This window comes from Calypte anna, chromosome 2 (assembly GCF_003957555.1).
Source record: "Calypte anna isolate BGI_N300 chromosome 2, bCalAnn1_v1.p, whole genome shotgun sequence".
Taxonomy (NCBI): domain Eukaryota; kingdom Metazoa; phylum Chordata; class Aves; order Apodiformes; family Trochilidae; genus Calypte; species Calypte anna.
Window position 1 is genome coordinate 69,826,201 of NC_044245.1, and position 15,931 is coordinate 69,842,131.

Sequence of the window (15,931 nt, forward strand, 5' to 3'; positions counted from 1 at the left end):
CACCTTTGTTGCTGAACATACAGGCTAAAAAGCTACAATGGAAGAAAAAATCTGTCAATTTAAGTTCATTCATTTTCTAGATCTGTTCCAGTCCACAGTTTCAGCCCCTCTATGGATTTTCATTTAGCTGGGACTCTCAAGAGCTGTGTATATGTATTATTAACAGGTATAGTACACATACAGTATCTTGTGTTCCTTTGGACTTTCCTAATAGGACATTTGAACATCTCCCCTCAATTCGTGAACATTAATTTAGAGTATGGGCAGGGTCTGTATGAACTGCTAAACACTCATGCAAATCCAACGAATCCACGTGGACAAATAGGGAAACAAAATTAAAACAGCAGCATAAGGAGAACGGGGAGGGAGGGAAGAAGATTGTGGTAGGGAACATGAACAAGATTCTTCTTTCACCATATGGCTGCTCCACCAGTGATGTCAGAGGTCAGAGGACTTTTTAAAATTTTTTTTAAAAAAAAAAAAACGCAGTAAACATTGCACATGTCTCAAGTCTTCAGTGCAAAAGCATGGTTTGAATGCTCTTTTTTTGATTGTTTGGCTGTGTGTTTGAATTGCATGCATAACGCAAGCCTTTTGCAGAACCAGGAGACCAGGGACTCAGCTTTCTTCTTTTGTATGGAACAGAGGTGCAAAAGCAATGAAAAATTCCAAAATAATATAAAACCGGGAATGTCCCAAAACACAAGACCAACCCCTCCCTCCCACACACACCTTCCCCCAATTTCCCAAGCTTCAGTTTAAGTAGGCAATGTTTACTTGTTTCAGTCTGCAGAATCCAAGGTATCATTGGAAGGGGGAGGGGGAGGTGCGTATCTCAGTCTGTAAGTGCCTAAAACAGGAAAAAGAACTACTAAGTCACTGCTTACAATTAAAATGGATTACAAAACCACTACAAGGTATCAAAATGGACATGCTCCTCAAAAGGCACTCTCACCCTTCAGTCTTTTTAACGTAGGTCCTAAAGATTTTATACTATTTCTTTCATCTGCTTGCTAAAACTGTAAGCTTAAAAAAAGACATAGGCTGTAGATACAAGACTTTACTGGAAAAATGCAAGGAAAATATGACCCCATCAAGGTTTGCCTTTCCTGTTCCAGTCTGACCAAACAAGTGAAGTCAGAATGGACACAGGCCAAGAATCAAAAATAGGTTAGGTCCTATGCAAACAGTGTTTTTTACCCATTCTTCTGGAAGGGGAGAGAAATCGGCACGCAAGACGGAAGCCCATTCCTTAGATTTCTAGTTCCAATTGGTTCCTGCCTTTCTGCTGCAACTTTTCTGAAAAGTTGAAACCTGTTTCATTATATGTTGCATGACATGAGGCACAGAAGGATGGCTGATGATGCAAAGATCAGCTTTAGAAAAGTTACTTTATCGAATGGCCAGTCTGTTGGTTTGTTGTTTTGGGTTTTTTTTAATCATCACAAGTTTTAAGAAGCCAGGTTTGTACCACAGACAGTAGCTGAAATCTTTCACTTTTTGCCAACAAATTCTCTCCCAAAAAACTGAACGGGACTGGAAAAACTGAAAGAGCATGCAAGTCTCAACATAATGGCAAAACCAAACCAGTGAAAAAAGAATTAAAATTTAAGACTGACACAGTTTGACTTCCCACCTCCGAATCACGCCCGTTTTCAATTCCACATGGTGAACCCCGTTCCCTTGCACTGTTCTACAGAATTTTCAGGCAGAGATACTTTGCAGTTTTAGAGCAGGTCACGAGTGCACAACCATTTACACAAAACATACACACGCACGCACACCTGTCTGCAAGACCAGAAACAGCACATTCAGAAAAGGTAAAGAGAAAACTGCTAAACTCCAAAGCAAAGTCCGCTGGGAGTTATCATGATTACCTTGTTGACTGGCCTCCAGGGGATGACTGCTTACAGTCCTGCGCATAGTGTCCACTGACACCACATTGTAACATGAAACGTTCCCGTTCTTCTTGGGTCCCCGACCCATTTGTGTTGGCAACTACGTTAGGTGCTGGATATACAGGATAGAACCTCCCAAATCCTGCCATCTGCTGCATACCATAGTTGGCTTGGCTCCCCATCACTGGGTCATGCATGAGCCCATTTGCATACGGAGACTGATGCAGGAAGAATGGGAGTTGTGTCCCATTGCTTTGATGTGCTTGATTGAGGTAGCTGCCATTGCAAAGTGATGGCAGAGTGAAGAAAGACGGAACTCTGTAGACTTGTCCGGGAAGTGGGTTATGATAAAAATAGCTATTAATCTGAAGGCTTCCATTGGTCCCACAGCTACACCTACGTCCGCAAGAACCGCAGGGGCCAGATCCCAGCTGCTGCGGAGGTAACATTGTCCCGTTAGTGTTGTTATTTCCAACAGCATTTATGTAGGATGTGCTGGTCGCTCTGTGCAGTGCTGTGTGTTAAAGCAGGGCTCGGGCTGGGGGCAGGGCCTGGCGTGTGGTGCGGGATTGCAGGAGGAACAGTGGACTGGACCTGACCGACACCCAAACCGGCAGACTGAGGTGGTGAGGAAGTTGCTACAGTGTTTAGCACGTTTGTATTCTGGTTGGGCAATACTGGTAGCGTGGGGACTGCCTGGCAAAGCGTATGAAGCTGGTGGAGGTGGTGCTTGCTGTGGAGAGACCAGCTGCTGGAAGAACTACGTTGAGACTGGTAGGCTGAGGGATTGCTTCCTGGGTTTCCTCAATGTGAGGCACCATTTGATTCAGTCCTACCACTTGGGATGCAGGTTTTGTGATGGGATCTGTAGTAGGAACTGGGGATCCTGGGAAACTACCTGGATTGTGGACTGGGATGAAAGGCAAGTACTTGGTGATCCAATCTTAAATTTCCTGTTGGCTGCTGCGGTCCCATTAACTGTGCAACTTTCCGACGATCCCTGCGGAGAGGGCATTTTTAACCCTGGGTATTGCCAAATGCAAAGCAGGGCTACCAGGCTGGACAGAGTGTGGAAGGAAAGTAGATGGGACTGGCAAGGGGGAAGCCATCAGCTCGAGGCGTTTCTCAGGTTCACCAGAGGTCACTTGGGCCCATTCCACCAGGAGGTGAATTTGCAGACTCTCTCACTGGCGAGACAGCAACTGGAGTGGTGACCAACATCCCCACGGCTTTGCCATCCGCAGATATGGGCGGTGGGGACAACTGCTTCAGGCTTCTGGGAAGCGCTGTGCATTACACAGTGGTAAGGCAGGCATGAAGGAAATATGCCTGAAACTTTGGCATTCCAAAGGATCTTCTGAAAGGCTTCCGTTTTCCATTACTCACTGAAGAGATCTGAGCAGTTGGTTTGTTCATATTTGATGAACTGACAGCACTGTAGCCTGTAAACCTGGTTGTATGTGGATTCCCAGAGTCCTCAGAATTGCTGTCTGTATCTGCAGAGACAAAACATTTGTCAGTCAGAAGAACAAATCTGGAAAAATACAGTCATGCCCTAGACTCATTTACCCATATAAAACTTCCTAAGTGTGATGACACAATGATAGTTATGTCTTCCTAAACTGTATGTTTTGAAGATATCCTTCATCATCCCAATCAAGCTACCTCACTCTCCATCACTTGCCTAGATCAAACTGCCCAAGTTGCTACCCTGCCTTTGATTTGTGCATATCTGCAAATAGGAAGAGTAGAACATGGACCTAATTAGGCATTTGATCTACCTAGAAAGACATTAACATGGTTTACTCGAATTTGGAAGGGTGGCAATTTGAACAGTCAATGCAAAAACAAGGGCCTCTCAGATATGCCACACATAATTCGATATAAAAGCAAGTCCCTTTCCTACCAAAGTTTTTCCCACTTACGTTACAGCTGAAATTTCTCATGAGAGCTATGCCACAGAGGTCACAAAATTACCACATATCTGTAGTAATTTAAAAGTCAGCAGGATTTAAGCAGTTCTGCTATTTGCTAGAAGCCTTCAAAATATCCCGTGACAAAACCCACAAAGCAAAAGATGTTCTGTGGCCAGTTCAGAAATAAAAGCTATTAAAAATGAGAAACTAATTAAAATAAATAAGAGACTGGTCTAGGAGTAAAGTTGTTCATGCACACTCTCCATAAATACAACCTCTGTCTTTTTCTTCTTCACTATCAAAGCTTTCCCTTCCATCATGTCGTGGACTAGAAGGAGAACTGTAACTTTCAGATGACGTTTCACCACATGTATCATGACCAGATCCAGCATCCCAAATTCAGATCTAAAAATAAAAATTCGTATTTTTATTTTTAATCTCAATATATGAAAGTGAGGTTATTCTGGTTTGCTCACATCCCACGCTAGTTCTGATTTTCATTTTTCCTACTTAATTGCATCTGTCCCGTGTATTCCTAGCATTCCACCCCTAGCAATTCAGAACTGGTCTCGCCCTTAAATTTGAGATGACTGAATCCTCAGTGTTAAAGACAGTGACACTGAAAATTTATATTCATGAAGAGAAGTGAAAACAACGATCAATTAAGTTTTTGTGATGCTTAAACCAAATTGTACCACAATAATAATTTCCTCTGAATGACAGCAATCAAACATTTCCATTCAAAGAGATGAAATACTCCTTGGTCACACCAGCAAAGGCAGAAAACTATCTCAGAGGGCACCATCAAAATAATACACCATACTTTATAATCAACTCTTCCAGAACAAGCTTGAAGCCAACCGTATCAACAAAACTGTTTTAAGAAAAAGAGGGTACTAAAACCACTAAACTAGAAAAGTACAGAATTTTTTTCCAAATTCTGAATGGAAAAACTCATTTTGCTGGAAAGAAGCTTTCATAGTGGGTTTAGATCCTATCAAGTAGGTAGTACGCTCTGAACTTTCAAGTTAGGCTTCAGAGGTGAAGGAACAGGACAGATGCACCCTTCTCTCCAAATGTATGCCAGAGACTAGCTTCAAGAAAACTCCCATCTCCTTGGTTGGCAAAACCTGGGACAAAAATTAGAATACTATTATTTATTTTAATTCTAATTATTTATTTATAAATAATTAATTCACTTATTGCTGCTACTGCAAGTCTAACAGGTAGAGATAAGTCATCAGAAAGCTGCCTTAATGCTTCAACTCTTGAAATAAATTTCTGGATAAGCCTGTAATTGGTCAAATTATTTTAAGAAGTGTTTTGACTATCTTATATAAATGGAACAGCAGCATCAACGTCACAATCACTGAAAGCAAGTCTAAATTGCTAGTCACAGAGAATCAAAATCTTCAAAAGTTACAAGTGTAACTAACTGATGCCACAGAAAGCTAAAAATAGAGAGGGGGGGAAAAAATGAAAAGGAAACATGACGCATTTAATTGTAACTGACTGGAAACCAAGCATTTCAAGCCAAGCCTTGATATATAAAGCTAAGCAGAGATTCAGACTGCAACATCAATTTTTTTTCTTTAGACTATCCCTCTCCAATAGGGTATGTCTAAAAAGCCATTTTTGATGTTTGTACACAAATGCACAGGTGGAAAGCTCATCTCTGAGCAGGACTTAATTGCCTCCAGCCTCTGCCAGGTTGCAGTTTCTTCTTGAAGTGGCCTTAACTAGGTGTCAGTAACAGACAGGCAGCTTCAACATCTGTAGGGCAGTGCATAGTGAAGGGACAGAACTTCTGTGGCAAAGCACTCCCTATTTAACTTTGCACCCAACACCCACACAAAATTGCACCACCTCTGGAAGTTATCATCCAGTTCGTAAAAGCTCAATGTGTTCTTCCCAGAACAAAATAAACAAGTAATCAACCAGAAATGTAGACAGTAAAGACCTCCTGTAAAGGATATTTTCTATTTATACAACTCTTAGCTATAGCTTTCTATAGTTGTCCTGGTTTTGCAAAGTTTATGAGTTTTTGAATTTCTAAAGTTTTAAACAAGTACCATTTGTAGGAGGTAACAAAAGCTGCCTATATAGCGTAAGACAATAATTCAGAATAGGATGCCATATGTAACTCTCAAAGGTGAAGAAGAAAGAATGAAAGCTTACTCAAGACTGTAACCCCAAGTGGAAGCAAGAGCAAGACAAGGCACTTTGTAAGAGCCTTTTCAGTACCTCCACTTAGGCCAAGCAGGTGATGTAGAAAAAGGCAAATTCTTTGTCAGCTTTCTGTCATGAGAATCAAGGAGAAGTGAGGCAAGACTGCAAATGACATTACACAAAATTTTGTGTTAAAACTAACTGATGTAGACAAGTATTGGCTAGACACTGGGCACTGAAACTTGTGTTAGGGCAGCAGACAGTTCTGCTGTAGCTCTGTCACTCGTTTACACACTACACTTCATTGGTGGCTGCATCAGAAGGTTTTAATACAGGTTCCTCCCTCAGGGGCTATTCCACAACAGCTGAAGAATCAAGTGAGCTGCAAAGAGAACACTAATGACAAAATGCCAGACCACCACACATGGGGGCTGCTAAATTTCATATAGAAGAAGCCCAGCAGTAACTGTTTCTGCTACTCGACACATTGGGCAACTTTAAGGAGACTTCACTAATATTTTTCCTGTTATGCATGAAAAGAGACATACACTAAGCAACTGCATAGAGAAGACTGAGTCTTCAGTGTTCTATACAGCAAATCAAAGCATGGGCTAGAAGCCAACATGCTGACTTGCACCAAAAACACATTTCAGACTTCTGATCTCCCCTTTACAGCAGAACAATGAATAAATCAGCAAGCTGGGGATTCTGTGTTCCTACAAACAGCTTAGGGAAAAAACTTCTTACCTTTTGTTGTCCCTGTACGGATGTGCTGTTGATGCTGCAACTCTAACTCCATTGGTCCCTGTTATTCCAACCGGCAGTCAGTTTTTCTTTGCTTTATCCCTGCATGAACAATTTTCAATAGTTTTTTCTACCAAAATGCACGGGAACAAATAACCAGCCATAAATGAACATATAATGCCACTGTAAAAAAGGCAGTGACTCCAAGGAGAAATGTATATTTAACAGATGTAACAACAAAACAAATTGGTAAATTGCTGTTTGCACAAGATAGCCAAAACTCAACTGTAAGCAGTGCTACTTAACACAATTAATAAAGATCTAAAAAAGAAAATGCACACCAAAAATAAATGGTGCAGCAGATGTTACAGTTGTCTTTGGAAGCTGATTCCTATAACACAGCCATACACCCAGCCTAGCATAAAAGTATCTGGCTACAGAGCAACCAAATGACAGAAAGTCAACTTGGAAAGAGGCTGAATACTAAATATGGGCAGAAATGTTTTCACTTTTTCACAGTGCAGGGTTGTGTTGCCGACAGGAAGTTCTGAAACCCTCTGATGTGCAAATAATCTTCAATAAAATATTTCAACAAGTTGCTACCCAAAGCAAAATGTTAAAGGTTGCTTTTAATTCTTGTTTGATTTTCAGTGTCTTATGGACAGCTTTATGCCTTTTAACTTTCAAATAAATTTGATATTTAGAGATAAATAAATAGGGAAAATATACTTATATATAAATAAAGAGGAAAAAGGCAATGAATTATTGGTTAGGAACCTGCTTCTGCTCCTTCATCTTTTTTGCCAAATGACAACTGGTATTTTCAGAAATGAATGCATACGATTACATTTTATTTTCCAAGTTACTTCTTTTCAGAAAATAAAGATCTTTATGTAAACTGTCTCTTCATACTATGCCAACTCTTTTTTCACAATAGCAAAAGAAAACCCTATTTAATTGTCTGTGTTAATGAGAGTGAATGCACCATGCAGTTTCTACATTACTGGCTACATTGGAAACCTACTTTTCCAGCTGTGGCTTTCCTTTTTTCTTGCTTACTGTGGACAGACTTCGTTTTTCTGCTGTATGCTAGACAGAAAATAAGACAAAAGTCAAACAACAGAATTTGTATCACAAAAGCCAACCCCTTCCAGATTGACAGGTCTATGAGTCCCAGACTACTGTGCTCACAGGTGCTATAACCATACAAAAAACTACTTATTAACAGTGCATAATTATAATTATAACATAATTGTCTTGCGTTTATGCCATTATCAAAACACTCGGCAAATATTTTAAAGGTATCAATAAAATGATTACTTGCACGTTGTCTTTCCTCTTGAGGATAAAAGCAAATGTTTCATCATATACCCACTAAAAAGTCAGCCTCAAGGCTTAAGGGGTAAAATTTATTATTTAAGTGTAATTACTTGACAACTGGGAGGTGGGAAGTACATGTGGGAGATTATTTTTAAAAACTGACAAAGCAGGTACCCAGACTTAAAATGGAGGTTACTGCTATATAAACTCTTGAATACTACCTAGAAGAATATAAGAAAAAACACAATCTGCTTAATTCTTTAAATATACTATTATCAGCTGCTAATAATATCTCATATTTGGGAAAGCAGTAAAATCTATGAACACTGAGAAATAATCTCTGTCCATATATGCCATATTCGGACATCCACAAGAAGCAGCTTTTTGTCTGCTTTAATATACTTTATGATTTTCCTGCCTCTGGCTTGTAATACTTCAATCTTTGATCAAGTCTACCACTTCATCTTAAGAAGCAAATCTCAGTTCATTACCCTGCTTTGTGAAATAAGGAAACCATCTTTTTTGGCTTCCTATTCCCCACGTAATCAACAGCCAAATTCTGTATGTAGAGTAAGAGTACTATTCAGAAATTCTAACACTGAAGGTTTCTCAGACATAAGCAGTAGGTAACCTTTCTTTCCCCAGTTTCAACAGATGGTTTTATTTATACATAATTATTATTCCCCATTATACTCACACCTGAACTGACCACTGAATAGAGAACTCTCACAAAAAGTGTATATATGCAGCTAGCTATTAACATTTTCTCAACAAAACTTAATATTAAGATACTCAGATAATGTAGGTAAGAGAGAATGTTTAACCTGTTGTGCCTACTGTAGTATTCATACGGCTTAGTTATTGATACAGCTTCTAGTTTGTTCTTTGCAAGAACACAAGTTCCCCAGAGGTTTCAAAATTCTCTGATGACAGTATTATAATGAAAACATAGCGCCTGATTACAAATTAACATTAGACTTTTCTCATTACTTGTATCCTACTGGGAAATTTTATCTACAAATTTGTAAACAAAACAGGCAATTTTATGACACATCAGTAATCAGTTATGAGGTTTTTCAAACCAAGACAAATCAGTAACAGCTTCAACACTTAGCTGTACAATTTTAGCAAGGCCCTTCATCTTTTAAAAATAAATCTGATCATGTGTAGTGGACAGTCTTAAAGTATCTCAGAATATTGTTTCCATGAAAAAACAGAAACATACCTGGTCAAGTAGGTTTGTACAGTGCTCTGGGTGCTGCTGGACAATGCAGCTTTTTCTTCTCCAGTCCAATACCCCATTTTGTTCTGTGTGCTGCATGTTAAGGCTATCCAGTGAAGAACACTTTGCACTGTTAGTGCTGCTGAAAGGAAAAAAACCCAAAATTATGATGATGTGATCAAACTTGCAGGCTTTTCTTACCAATATATACGTTTGCATCATGGTGGGAAACCATGGTGTTTTGCTTCTAGAACACACTAGGGAAGCTCAAGATATTTAAAAGATGTAAATTACAGGAGTTCTTGTGCTCCAAAAGATATACTAATGATCTGACCATAAGTGGAGTGTTCCTTCTACATTTGTCTATGACAATTTGACCTGAAATTCAGAGCAACAGAACTGGTAGAAAACGGTACTTGAGAGAAGAGTTTCCATGGATATTCCCACACACAAAGTACTTTGTTTCTTTCATACCAGATGTAGGGAAATTTTCCACATAGAAATGTATTCTAAATTCATCTTCTTTCTCCCTCATCGTTAATGACTAAGATGGAATTACTTGGTAATTCCTACTTGAGAATTCATGAGGCATTTAACAAAAGGAGCACATGGCTACTTACGGACCATACAGCAGCTGTGTTTGTTTGAATTTAAGAAAAGTCATCTTGCTTTATATTTCTACCTTGAGGATTGCTAGTTTTAAATAGTGCTGGGAAAGGGGAGTTTCATTTGGCATTTGCTTTGGACCGAATGCCTTCTACTGAAGCTTAACTGGGCCTGAAAGCACAGATCGACAAAGACTGCTGGAAAAAGTTAGGGTTTTGACAGAGTCAGCAGGGCACACAGACCTACAAACTTTCCATATGTTATACAAAACCATGCCCTAAACACTTTTACATTCTTATTAAAATACCTATGCTTATAATTTAAAGTTCTTTTTAATTCAAGGCTGTTGGCAAGCTGCTTCAAGAAGGTTACTGCAGTATGAGAAGTTACTTTGCATTATAGCAGAAATCTAGCTCACTCCAAAGCACAAAACATGCTGTAGTTTCAGCAGCTACTTACCAAGTATCTCTGGAAGTGGCCAAATGACTTAAGATATACACTAGTGTACTAAATTAAATAAAATTTAGAGAAACCAAGGATGTTCCAAAATATAGACATGAGTCCATGACAGCAGAGATTTAAGCAAGGTCACTTTAGAAACTTCTGCTGAATGGAGTTAGGTGAATCCACTGCCAAATTTGCAGTCCTTTCATGCAAGCTGTGATACAACTCAATTTTTTTATTTTGTACTCCCCCATCTCATTCCTACCAGTAAATTTTTTACCTTTTCAAGAACAAAGCTATCAGACTGAATTAAAAAAGAAGGTAGACAGATGTAATGCCCAAATTTTTTTGAAATGTACCAATGCTATTTGAGATCAACTGCTCTTGACTCTAGACAGTTTTGTATGTATTTAAATGAGAAATATTTCATTCAGTGCCATTTTTTTAGAGCCCATGAAAAGTAGGCACAGCTTTTAAGATGACAGACACACAATGCAAACAGGAAAAGACCAACAGACCTCTCTCAGTCAAGTAGTAAACACATTTCACCCCTCTTCAATAAAGAGAAAATAATAGCTGGCAAAAGAAGTTTTTATCACAGAAATTTGTGGAAAGGCCTGTCCCTGTCTTTCCCATCTGAGAGACAGATCTTAAACTACAGTCAGCTTTCGTGTACTTTATTAAACAATGACTAAAACTTTTTTTTTATTAGTCACTATATGTTACTAAGTTTGGATCCTACTCTTACATCTTCATAATAGGCTATCTAATCAGAGATTTAAACAAGATGACACTCTCTTCTCAAAGAAATGTAAGTTAAAAGTAAGTATAAGGTTTAAAAAGACACCAGAAACAAACCACTAGGTTGTCCAATTGGTAATTTCACTAGAATCTCGTCTGTCAAAGATCCATGAACCTTAAACAACATTGTTTTGTGATATGTGCATATTATTGTAATTCCAGGTAATTCCCTCCCTCCATCACTCCCCCAAAATAAACACATTACAGATAAAACAACACAGAACAAAACAGTAAACTACAATAAATTTTGTATCCATTTTTTTCTCTTAATATAGTTAGATATTGCCCAACCATGTGCAAACATATCCAAAGTTTCTGATCAAAATACATTAATGGGTAAATTCACGTTACATACGTGACATATCTGAAAGCACATATAAACTACTTTAAGACTGTCAAGAAGTGCTTCTACTTAAACTGAACATAAAACAACAAGGTACACATGCTTTTGCTACTAAGGAAAGAGGACTGGACAACCTTCTCCTATCAGGTCCCCTTTTAAGCAACTAAGAAAAGCTTAAAATGAACAGCACTGGTAATATTCAGTATATGCCTGTGCGTGTGTGTGCATATGAGAAAAATACATGCAATATGAATGTATGTTACTGAGTAACATATAAACACAAATAAATATATAAACAAATATAAAATAAATATAAATATATAAAATAAATATATAAAATAAATATATAAAATAAATATATAAAATAAATATAAACATAAACACAAATAAAAACATCAACTCAAAGAATCACAAAATTTGGAATTGAATTCCAAACTATCAAGACCTGCAGATTCAGAAATAGAATCTTTTGAAATATTAATCATGCCCCCTCCCCCCAAATAAAAGAAAAACAAAAAACAAACACCCCAACAAAACAAAACCCCCACAAACTTTAAATCTAGAAGGAAAAATAAATTCCCAAAGAACTAACAAGTTCAGAAACGTAGCATGGTCACATTACATACTAGTACCTACTTGGCAACAGGACTTTTTCCATTGTGTTTTTTGTGGACTGCTGTGTGTTGCATTACATCTGGGGAAAAAAAAAAAAGGCATAATTTCAATAGCAATTCTTACTTTAGATGAATGCAACAAATCCAACTTTCCATCAACTACTAGACAATGAGCAGGACACATCTCTGCTTAATAAGCTAGGCCTAATTTACAGTGCTGAAATTAGCAGGTGTTGCATAGAGGACAGATCAGTTTGTACAGACAGTAAAATCAATGCGCTTTACCTTCTATTTCACAGAGGAACGAAGTAGAAAAATAGGAACTATGACAGCTGTTATGTTTGCCCACCTCTAGAAGTATTCATAAGGACTAAATGTGTGAATATCACCCAGTATGAAAGGATATATAGAGAAGAAAGAATTCAGTCAGAAAAGTACAGAATTTTGTAATTTTTTCTTTACTGCTATAAATAAACTCAAAACTTCATCACACATTGTAAATAGTGAATTAATACAAAAAGGACAGTATGTAAAACACTATTTGAGCAACTTCCAAATATGTTGTAAATTTACATGGTGCGTTCTGAACTCTAAAGAATATGGTGATAATTTTTCAAAGAAGAAAAAGCTGTCTGAACTGCATATGTAGATTACTGAGTGAACATAAGATCGACTGCAATCCTCTTAGCAGTTAATAATACGTAACACAATTAGGGTGGTGTCATTCTGTGAAAGACAGCCCAAGTGCTTAGTGGTCCACGTTCACCTATCAGTCCCATATCTCTTATCCTTTCCCCCCACCAGAAGGTTGCACTTGTTTGCTACTAAGTGAAAAAGAGAAAGATCCTGACAGGACTAACTCCTGTAAGGAGAGGAGATCAGGCCAAGCTGTTTGTGTGAATTTACTTTATGTAGAATTAAAACTTGTAATATATGTTAATGAATTTGTATTCATAACTAGTAAAATTCAGGATTAAACTGAGAAAGAAGTGAACAAAGCAGCTGAGACATGTCATTTTCCAATACAAGACCCTAACGGGATTAACTTCTGTCTCGAAGATAATTAAAAGTGTAAGTCTTGTTCTTAAAACAAGATACTGCCAAAGCCATTTAGGTGTTAGCTAGGCACTGGGGGTGTGCGAACACCTGCACAGAGACAGGATGAGGCAGCCACAACCAGCAGATAAGGGAGAAATCGCAAGGGTCCAACTAAGAGGATGAAGTCATCAAAAACAGGAGATAAATATTTCTTACTTCATCCAAAGACCCCCCCTGACATCTCTGCCCAGGCTCTGCCCAGACTCTGCCTGTCATGAATATTATAATTATATGTTGCAAACTTATGAATATGTATGTCACCTCCCCTTTTACTGTATAAATACCTTAACCCTTTCCCTTAACCCTTGGAACTTTTTGTCCAGTGCGAGCTGAGAGTTCCCCAGATCCGAAAATAAATACCTTTGCTGTTTAAAGACTCTGTCTCTAAACAGTGTTGCTTGGCCTTTTTGGGCTTCATAAGAACAATGCCAAAATGACTTGCCATTCCTTTCAGAATAGAATTACTGACTAGCCACTTAGGCTGCTGCTTCCACATGTTAACTGGTTTTGAGGTACTCAGGAAAACACCAGCAAACAGACTGTAATCAGTACTTGCTACAGTCCCAAACACTCCTTATTAACAGTCTATAGAGTTTAAAAGCAGCACAGGTTAAGAGTAAAAAGATGAAAATTTGAACACCAATCCTGTGTAAAGCCAAAAGCTAAACAAATTTGGCACACTGAATCCAAAACAGTCTGCAACTCTTGAAATGCTGCACTCCACTTCAAACCCTGATAACTGAAGAGTAAGTAAAGACATGAAAAGCTACAAACAACTTTTGCTCAAATAAATTGTCAAGTATATCTTTCTGGTTGCTCAACACAGCTGTGACCTGCCTCTGAGCTGCCTATGAACACCCCCACTCCTTGAATTACAAAGCAACTGCTGAAAATATACCAAAATTCTTCATTTACATAGTAGATTTCATACAAATCTCTCAGCTTTGTAACAATGAATTGAGATTGGTCAACTCTATGGTTTCCAGAACTGAGTGCAATGAAATTTCTCACAGAACAACCACCTTTGAGTACACAACTACCTTCCTCCTGACTTGAAGCTTCTGAACTGTCCTCCTTGAAGTGTTCTGGTGCCTTAACCGTCTTCAAAGAGGGTTGTAAGTTACCTGCAGAGAATAAAGTTCACGTAGTAACTTGATAGATCTTCAACAACTGGAACTTTCCAGAATGCTTGCACTAAACTGTAAGCTACTGAAATGGAAGACTGAACATGCTGGTTTATGTGTGGCAATAATTAGAACACGGTCTTCTGCAAAGCAAGCCACCTCCAAGAGTAATGGCTCTATGGAAACACTTCTGTTTTCAAGAAAAGTGCGTGCAAAACAACTGTAAAGCTTGAGTGCAGTTTCACAAGGCTGTGATTAGAATTACAATATTAGAAATATCCCTAATATCCTGCACACAGTTTTTTTACAATTCTTTCTTGTTAAAGCAAGAAACAGAAGACCAGTGATAGTTATTAGAATGCTTCTGCAACAAGTTAAACTTCTCCACTGTCAAATCATTTGCCTGCCAAGACACCTAATTTGGCCTAGTGTCTTCTAGTGCCCTTAACACAGTCTTCATACAATTTTTTTACCTTTTGATGCCAGATAAGATGGAAAAATAAGTGGCAATATTATCAAGTTTTGTTGCAAAAATAACAACTGCCATGCTCTAAAAAAGGACTTAGTCTAGTAATTAATCTAATTCTAGAACACTACTCTTTCCGTCTAAAAAACTTTCAACAAGCATGTTGCTTAGGAGCTTGAAATGATAGGAAGATCCTTCTGAATATGGTCTACATTCAGGATACCAAGTCCCCAGAGATCATGCTGTGAGATAAAGTCTATTGGAATCAAGCCTACTCCAACCTGAAAAACTGTCTCAGAAAGTGTCTGAAATAACTGATGTTATGAACAAGAAGGGAGTTAATTGATTTCCTCCTTAACAGAACCATGACAGAACAATTATGCTTATTTCCACATAGGAAAACCATATTCTTTGGAAAGAGTTAATGTTTTTGTATTTCTGTGAAGACATTTTTATCCCCAACCCTAAACAGCAACTGAAGACCAATTTAAACTACAAATGCCTTTGTTTGCCAATTCAGCACATCCAATTTGAAAACTATAATGAGATTTTTCTTAAAGATACGCTTCCTCCCTCCACCCCACAATAATCCCACATTCAATATTCACCACCACAGCCTAAATTGCAATTCCAAGTATTAGCAGGATTCCAGGAATCCAAAATAGGAAACCTAGAAAACCAGAGGCCACTAATTAAAAAAATCATGAGTTGTTTAATTGTGGTGATTTGTGCAATGATCAGGGTGAGTACTTTTGTCTTGGTACAGCTTCACTATCCTGCATAGAAAATGTGATTGTAAGCAATCCCAGACAAGTCATCTAGTCCTCCTTCTCAAAAGAATAGTAAGCATGGTTAAATTTATTGCATCGTTTTCACCAATTTTTTCCATAATATCTAACTCAATGTCAGGGCCCTGAACCACACCAATGGGCTTTGCAACCTCTTCCCCTACCCTTCCAAGGGCCTCATTTGCCTATTCTCAAGATCCCACCTGACACAGTGCAAGTCTGTTTGACACTTCTGGGAAAAGAACTGTGAGAAGCCTCATCTGAGGCCTCCAATCCTTGGCTTAGGAGCCACATTTGAACTCAAACATTCGCAAGGTGTGCACTGCAGCTGTGCCCGTGCCTGACCATGCACCAAACTGATCCTGTCCTTACCCCTGA

General features: G+C 38.4%; 1 protein-coding gene across 1 annotated transcript in view; it reads right to left on the bottom strand.

Moving 5' to 3' along the window:
- Positions 1–477: 477 nt before the first annotated feature.
- ZCCHC2 (zinc finger CCHC-type containing 2) overlaps positions 478–15,931 on the bottom strand; it is a 41,739-nt gene continuing 26,285 nt past the window's right edge. The window contains 22 exon segments of the mRNA XM_030445291.1: positions 478–850; positions 1,878–1,896; positions 1,898–1,944; positions 1,947–1,977; positions 1,979–2,395; positions 2,397–2,577; positions 2,579–2,626; positions 2,628–2,818; positions 2,821–2,919; positions 2,921–3,043; positions 3,045–3,155; positions 3,157–3,201; positions 3,203–3,274; positions 3,276–3,394; positions 4,090–4,207; positions 4,209–4,219; positions 6,731–6,758; positions 6,760–6,829; positions 7,752–7,816; positions 9,273–9,411; positions 12,100–12,157; positions 14,216–14,299. Coding sequence (XP_030301151.1) covers positions 783–850; positions 1,878–1,896; positions 1,898–1,944; positions 1,947–1,977; positions 1,979–2,395; positions 2,397–2,577; positions 2,579–2,626; positions 2,628–2,818; positions 2,821–2,919; positions 2,921–3,043; positions 3,045–3,155; positions 3,157–3,201; positions 3,203–3,274; positions 3,276–3,394; positions 4,090–4,207; positions 4,209–4,219; positions 6,731–6,758; positions 6,760–6,829; positions 7,752–7,816; positions 9,273–9,411; positions 12,100–12,157; positions 14,216–14,299 — 2,144 coding nt within the window. The 3' untranslated portion in view covers positions 478–782.